At 37.0% G+C, this 8,348-nt stretch overlaps 1 protein-coding gene across 1 annotated transcript; it reads right to left on the bottom strand.

Annotated features, from left to right (window-relative positions):
• Window positions 1–307: 307 nt before the first annotated feature.
• On the bottom strand, window positions 308–2,890 carry LOC147864410 (uncharacterized). The gene is made up of 4 exons (XM_087320520.1): window positions 2,619–2,890; window positions 946–1,243; window positions 779–859; window positions 308–690 (listed from the first exon to the last, which is right to left on the bottom strand). Exons 1-4 carry the CDS (start codon window positions 2,804–2,806, stop codon window positions 637–639), a joined length of 621 nt encoding a protein of 206 aa, XP_087176646.1. The 5' UTR covers window positions 2,807–2,890; the 3' UTR covers window positions 308–636.
• Between the last annotated feature and the right edge of the window lie 5,458 nt (window positions 2,891–8,348).

Here is an 8,348-nt window from a genome sequence, read left to right as displayed (position 1 = left end):
TTTCCTTCAACATTGACACTGATACCCATGTAGGTCTTCAGCATCTGGGAACTGCAACGTAGACAGTCTGTTATCATGACCAATCATATGTTTCTTGCACCAAATCAGTACAAAACTTTTAATTTATTGTTTCTAATCCTGTAACATTGGATCTGATACCCCCCATAGAGTCAACATGAATAATACACTGATATTGCAATTAGTCTGCCTGTAAAGAAGAGGTTACCTTTTGTCTATTTATAGTGAAAGTAACTGTGTACATACATACAGGCTGATAATTTGCAGGCATATTTAGATAGAGAAGAAACAAATAAAGGGACAGTTTTTCTATTGCATTAATAAAACATTTACAGGGTGGTTGATTGTTGATTAGAACTCAACCATACAAAGCAAGAATCCATTTTCACTCTAAGGAATGGTACTGGAATGAACAAACATGGTCGTTGAACGAATTGTCTCAGCTTAACTATTGCTCAAACTGCAAAACAACATTTTCTGCATAACCAGAGCACTTCATGATCTGGAAACTTTCGGTTTAGACTGTAGCTCCAGTTTGAGTCAAGATTTTCATTGTTGTAAAAAAATCAACGAGAAAAGCCTCTCAGCATCAGCAATTTCATGATGTTCAAAAAACCATTACTCCTCAGAATCACTATCCATACTTTCCATTGCTCTCAATCCTGTAGATTTCTTCAAACCACACACAATTGCAGCCCAGTCAGCAACAACAAAAAGAAGAAAAGAGGAAAGCTTCCCATAACAGTAATAGATCAAATACCTTCTTCAGACATTGCTTCTCTCCTTTGACTTTGTATCGATCTACCGTCAAGTCAAAATGCCATGCTCCAGGACTTATGTACTGAAATAAAAGACAGGATTCACATTCTTATAAAAAAGAAACAGAAAAACTAAAGTTCATTTGAAAAGAAAGAACTTGGTCCTTACCGATACAAATCTCTCCACATGTTTCGCCCTTTTCTTTGGTCTTTGGGGCAATCTTGAGCCTTTCATAACCATAAAATCCTCTTCTTTTTCTTTGAGGGAGAGAGGAATCAACAGTCTGGGGCATTTAGAAATTCCCAGAGAAATCTGTCCTGAAATCACAGGTTTCTCTTGCAAGGACTCTAGTTCAGTTCGCCTTCGAGCATTGCCATTCCTTTGAGGAGACATTGCATCTACTTTCTGTGCAACACAGTTCCTTACGGGTTTATCAACAAGTGACGGAAAGTGCTTGTCAATACAGCTGCAGAAAAATATATAGACCATGAGAAGAAATGCATACATAAGATATAGCTCAGACTCCACAGCAAGAGTTACCACATTGACAGAAATTCAACAAAATGTGCATCCCCTGATAACCTAATAAAACCAATTTGGAAGAAATGTCTATAAAACAAGTGCAAAATATACTATACATAATATTCAAATAAGAGCATATACAGCAATTAGTGTTCAATGGAAACCATATCTCTCCCAGAGTACAAAATCTGCATTATGATAATAGCTTATCAACAAGTGAAGAAGAATGCTACTCAAGACAGCTGTGGGAAACATAGCAAGAATATACAGGTACGCATACCAAAACACATCAGAGAGAAATGAGTAAGTTTCAGCAAAAATTGCCTTCCATCATCCCTGGCATCCATATAAAACATACACAGAAATAGAGCTTAAAAAGTACAAATTGATGTAGGATTACCAAGAAATGGAGTAAACTTGCTTGCAATTGAAAAACATATAGATTATAAGCAGAATATTAAAAAAACATACGGTAAGAATCTCCATAAAACTTCAGAAAACGATGCATTTAATGATGATATCCAGAGAAAACACTCACAGAAATCAATCAGTTGACACAAAACATCAAATTGAGGAAAGACAGGAAACATTTACAAAATTGCTGCTAAACATGCATTCCATGATATATCCAGATGCAACCATTCACAGGAATAGGCATTCAAGTAAACATCTAATGGGAAGCAAAAGTGAGGAACTAAAAGAATACTAAGGTATGTTTGTGAACCGTGACACCAAAGGAAAGATAAAATATTCTCACACCAAGAAACTAACTACATGCATGACCAAACTGTCAAAGAAAAGGGAAATACTGTCCCTATTGAACGCCTTAAAAAAAAGACTACTGGAAAGGCGTGAGGAGAAAACAGGATACCACAGAGACGACAGTAGAAGATAGCAGACATCAAAACAATGCATGACCAAAGTATCAACGAAAATTGAAATATCATTCTGATTAATTAAGTTTTTCAATTTACGCGCCTCCAAATACATCAGGAACTAAGTACAGGAAATACAGGGAAAATAGATAGATAGCCAGACTATCAAAGAAAAAGGAAATAAAAACCATGATGAATATGTTTCAGATACACGCTATCAACAACGAATAGGTATGCAAGAGATGCAGAAACGTTGATACCGAATAAAATTCATGACCAAAACGTCAGAAGAAATTTCTGAGATATATGGTCGTGTGCATCAAAAACATGCAAGAGGCAGACTGTTGATAAGAAATATGGATATCAGACCAGATATTACGGAAAAGATGGGAGCAAATGCAGGAATATAGATGATACTACACTCCACATATAGAAATCTCGCACCTGCTTCTTCTCTTTGGTTGTCTGTGCGAAGCTTTCACGGCCTGTGGTGCATTACAAGGAAACCTAGATTTTTTAAACTGGCCCCATTGTAAGGGTGCATCCTCACCATCGCCATGCTTCTTGCTTCTGATCTCTACTCGTAGATCACTGAGATCTACACCATAAGTCTGTTCATTTTGCATGATCATGCACTGGAAGATCGAAATGGTGACCTCCCTCTTTCTTCTACTACTTGTTCTTCAAGCTGTATATTCTTCTTTCTTCCTTCTTCTCTCTTCTACTCTTCTTTCTTCTACTCTTCTTTCTTCTCTCTTCTTCACCTTGAAGCTTCTTCAACTTGTTGCTCAAGCTATTTTTGTTCTTCGTCTTCTGCTCCAACTTCCTTCTTCAAGATGTTTCTTCTTCTTCACCTTGAAGCTTCTTCAACTTGTTGCTCAAGCTATTTTTGTTCTTCGTCGTCTGCTTCAACTTCCTTCTTCAAGATGTTTCTTCTTCTTCTTCTTCTTCTTCTTCTTCTTCTTCTTCTTCTTCTTCTTCTTCTTCTTCTTCTTCTTCAAGCTGTTCCTCCTCCTGCTGCTGCTGCTCTTCGAAGCTTTCTTCTTTTCTTCGCAGAGAACGGACAGATGTGGAGGTCGTAGGTTAGAAAAAGGGGGCAGCCATGGAAGGAAGAAGGATGGAAACGCAGAAGAAGCAGAAGAAGAAGAAGAAGAAAGAGAAAGAGAAGAAAGAGAAGAAGATCCCAGCCACCGGAAAAACCCAACGGCCCACACATCATCATCATCCATGATCATCATCCATGATTCATGAATATATTCCGGTGGCCCGCCCGCCCGTGTCAATCGGTCTTTTGAGAGAGAGAGAGAGAGATTAGGGCAGACATATCATGGGCATGGACCTCATCATCCCACACGATCTGCGCCCTGCCTGCCATTTTCAGGCATCAAACTGACCAGCCAACGATTGATATAGGCCTCCGTTTTCTGCTAATGATCGTGATCGTGATGAATATTCCGGCATTCGTCTGTTCGTCCGTCTTGAGAGAGACGGAGACGGAGACAGACGGGGAGTTTAGGGCGGTCATCAAATGGGCATGGAGTCATCATCCCTAGACAGCTTGCGCTCTCTGTCCTGTCGTTTTTGGGCATTGAACTGACTAGCCAGCGATCGATAACAGTCGTCGTCATACCTACTTGGACTTCGGTTTTTGTTAATGATCATGATCATGATGAATATTCCAACAATCTTCTATCCATTCATCCGTCTCTCTCTCTTGAGAGAGAGAGAGAGAGAGAGTAAACCCAATCCTTTCAATCATCGGATGTGCACTCTCGATTGCGACATTCATCAATAACGTTCTTGAACATTGAGACTCGTGATTCGCAGCTCGCTTTCACATGTACTATGTGAAAATGTGGTATCATTGTTCATGTTTGATCTCTGTAGTCGATAGATTTCACACACCCACAACTACCTTCTTGTGATCAAAAGCCCGTTCTTATGGCATATCTAAAGAAGTGATATTATAAAACTTGCACAAACATGCATGTAAATATATGCTCTTGGATTGCCAAGTTGAATCATAACTTAAGACAAGCACAAAGGATGCATAAGGAACTTAAGGACCAAATGCTTGAAATGGGTAAATATGCATTGAAACCAATATTGGGCATTGCATTGTATGTGTGGTCCACCTCACCAATCGAAGAGTATGAAATTGATTTGTTGTGGAAAATAAGAGTGTTACATGCATAAGACAAAAGTGGTGATTGCCTCTTGTTCGCTTAAACAATCTTTTTCTTTTTTTTAAAGAAAGATACACCTTAGTATATTACTTGAGAAATGTACATATAGAAAACAGAAGGAGACATTTCATCTCACCTCTATTGTAATACAAAAGCTAATACCAACATCTGATCAAACAGATGATATCATATAAGGAACAAATGGAGCACAATCTACAAGTTATGCAATAAAAAAGAAGGTGTGGCATAATTCCACTTCATACCAGAAGTCGTATCTAAAAATAAGTGAAGCCCTCGCCACCGTTTCTTAAAGTCCACTCGACGTTGCCTTTGAGCATCAGTTGAACCCTGCAGATCATCATATTGTCCACGTATGGTATGGACAAATATCAACCAGAATTCAATAAGCATAGTACTGAGATGTATTTGAGCATTATTAAAAACAACCTCACATCTCATTTTCCATATTGTCCAAAGAGCTAATGACAAAATAGTATGCCAAATAACCAAATTTTCAGTTCTAAACCGTGGAATAAAAATGGAAATGAAGTGAGATAAATGTACCCATTGGAAAAGTGAAAAACATGAGAAGCATGCATACTTTCATACTTCATAACATCTCCATGAAGGACACCCCATAATACTGCACCCCACGAGAAGATAGAACGAGTATAATGGTGTCTCAGTAATAAAATCAACTTACTCCAGAATTGCTTGATTTTGGGACATAACCAAAACAAATGCAAAATAGATTCCGTCGATGCACCACAATGCTGATTTTGCCTAAACCAATCACCAACAGGAAGAGCATAATGCATCAACAACCAATGAAAACAAATCACTTTTTTCGGCAACTGCATACTCCACAACCATTTCCAAATTTTTGTAAGTTGCAATGCATTCACATTATTTGCAGTCCAATGCTTCATGCTAGGAGGGCATTTATACTTTGATTGCAATAATAAAATTCTACCTAGCTTAACTAAATACTGGAAAAACTCCAAGTGTTTACCATTTCCACTAGCATTCGGTTTTTTCCATTGATAATCAATTGGATCCCAATCCAATTTATAAAGCGGCTTTTTTTGAAAAACCCACAATGAACAGCACCGTAAGCATTCTTGAAAGGGTGGATCCAAGAACCATTTTTTCCCAGATCTTGCAATTACTCGCTTAAACAATCTTCTCTTCATATGCTAACAATAAATCTTAAACCTAAACCACAACAGAAGCAAACATATTCATGGTTATGGGCATAATGTGAGGGATGAATTCTAAGACGTTGATTTTTGTATAAATGGTTTAAAGGACGGATAAGTGGGAAAACATATATCCTATGGCTTGGGGCAATCCCATAAGGACTTAGGACGTTAAAACCCATTGTTATGATTTCCCATAATCTTTATTCATTCGTGATTGATTCAATGATGTGATTGTACCATCGGTAGCCACTAGAGAGAGAGAGATTTGTGTGAATTTAACAATACTTTTACTTTATTCTTTATATGCCTAGGTGAAGTGCAAACATGAAAAAAAAAACAAAAATCAAAAGGTTTAAGTTTTAAAAAAACAATAGAGAAAACAAAGATAAAGAAAAACTTAGTGAATAAACATGTATTAAAAATCAAAGAGTGTGTGAGAGAGATCAAAACACAAAAGACACAGAGAAAGTGAAGGAGGAAGATTGAGAGAATGTTGATCTAAACCGACACCAATGCCATACGTCTATCATTTATGGAAGAGTCCTCTTCTCCATAGATTTCAAGCATTGCTCACATATACGTGTAAACCTTCCCACCTTCTTCTTAGAGCTATGTCTAGAGTATGTGTGGGTGGAAGTAGGACAACAATCAATGATATCGATGGGTGATTTGATTTTGATGTAGTTTCAATGAAATGTACTCCAAATATCCACCAGTGTTGATTGCTTTTTGCTTCCATGTGCATCGCGGTAACTTATTTTCACTTGGTACCAAGTTTTGTTGTAAACTTGATGGTCCCATGAGTCCACTATGACGATGCTGAAACTTTTGATATTGGCATTGTCATTCCATTTGCAAGACTGACATTCCCTAAATGCAATAGGGAGTTTTTATGTTTGCATTCCCATATTTATAATCAACAAAAATTAAGGGAGAAAGAAAACAACTTCATTTCATTGTGTGTGCTTGTCGATTGGAATTATGACACTCCCTTTTCCCACTCAATGATGTTAGAACTGATCCTCATATATTTCGTAAGATTAGAATATGGATGAATCCTCCCGTGGGATGATTAAGTTGACTAAACCCAATTACTCAATATGAAAGTCCAAAATGAGGGATTTATCCCCGTGTACGGAATTGTGGTTTCTTGTGCAATGTGGTATCACAAAACCAGAAAATGTAGATGCATGGACTTGAGAAATCATGCATTTAAAATTGACACGAGTTTACATAATAGTTTGATGATGAAACCAGAGTGGATGTGTTGTGGAAAATAATTGAGACTATGTTCGAAATGAAGAACGCTTTGAATAAAGTTTCCCTATTCATAAAGATAGTAAGATCGAGATACCATCATGCCACTAGTATGGCAAAACACTTGAATGTATTTCAGGGGTTTTATTATCAAAATGTCTCTTTAGACATACTTTTAGTAAATGAGATATTGGCTTTATTATTTGTTAGGCTCTCTTCCATACAATTGGGAAACACTTGTAGTGACACTTGGGAACGTGACATTGGATACACTTAAGTCTATAGTCAGTTCAATGAAAAAACAAGACAAAAGGAGCATGATTCCATCTTTGAGCATAAATCAATAGTCATAGAAACAACCTCAAATAGAGGAAGAAGCAATACCAGGGGCACACAAAATAATAAAACTAACTCTAGTGGGCGATCTAAGTTAAAAAAATAAGAAAGTTTATTCATGTTGATATTGTTGTAGTACAAATCACTACAAGAGAGACTATTGAAAGAAGAAGAGAGACAAAAAATATGAGACCATTAACAACAATAAAAAGGATAATGCAATGCCATGCATGATGGTGAAATGATCTTTGTGTGTGATTATGCTTGTGTCAATTTAGCATGGCAACAAACTAATTGGATTATTAACTCAAGAGTCTCGTATCATATTACCCAGTATTGGGAGATGTTCATATTATATGCTCATGGTAACTTTGGTAGAGTCAAAATGGCCAACTAGGGCACAAGAAATGTTGTTGGCATAAGGAATGGAAATTTGGTGACAGACATAGGTTGCAAACTCTTATTGAAGGATGCATATTCTCGATGTTGGAATGAATATCATTTTGACAGGGCCACTTAGTGATGAGGGTTATTCAAATTACATTGGTGAAGGAAGATGAATGCTTACCAAAGGCTCTCTAATTGTTGCAAAATGTTAGAAATTGAATCCTCTATACCTTATGCACGCTATGGTGTCTAATGGAGAGGTGAATGTAGCTAACATGAATGTCTTTATTCATTATAACACAAGAGACTTGGGCACGTGAGTAAAAAAGGAATAGAGGTTCTAGCAAGGGAGAGTATTTTTCCTAAGGTAACATGTATGCATTTGGAAACTTGTGTGTGATTGTTTGGCTGGTAAATAACATTGAGTTATAAGAATGATAAAACTCTTGGTGGTGCATTGTATTTTGCTACATTTATTGATAATTTCTAGAGTAAACTTCGGTGCTTTGCATTGAAATTTAAAGATAAAGTTATTTTGAGAGTTTTAATGTAAGTGTTGAAAGAGAAGGTAGAAGGAAGTTGAAATGTATTCGTGTAGATAACGATGGCGAATACTGAGGTCCATTTCAGCAATATTGTCGCGATCATGGTATTATGCTTGATATAAATGTTCCAAAAACACCTTTGCAAAATTGGTGTGGCTAAAAGAATGAATAGAACAATTAGTGAGTTGTTCCATTCTAAATTACCTGAACCCTTTTGCGATGAAGCAATGAGACTCCAATCGATCTTATAAACTTGTCTCT

This window comes from Azolla caroliniana, unplaced genomic scaffold, assembly GCF_043228905.1.
Source record: "Azolla caroliniana isolate FFs.n. ecotype wild unplaced genomic scaffold, voAzoCaro1.0.p SCAF_5, whole genome shotgun sequence".
Classification (NCBI taxonomy): Eukaryota; Viridiplantae; Streptophyta; class Polypodiopsida; order Salviniales; family Salviniaceae; genus Azolla; species Azolla caroliniana.
Note: the sequence above shows the minus strand (reverse complement) of the source record. Positions and strands in the feature narration are given on the sequence as shown.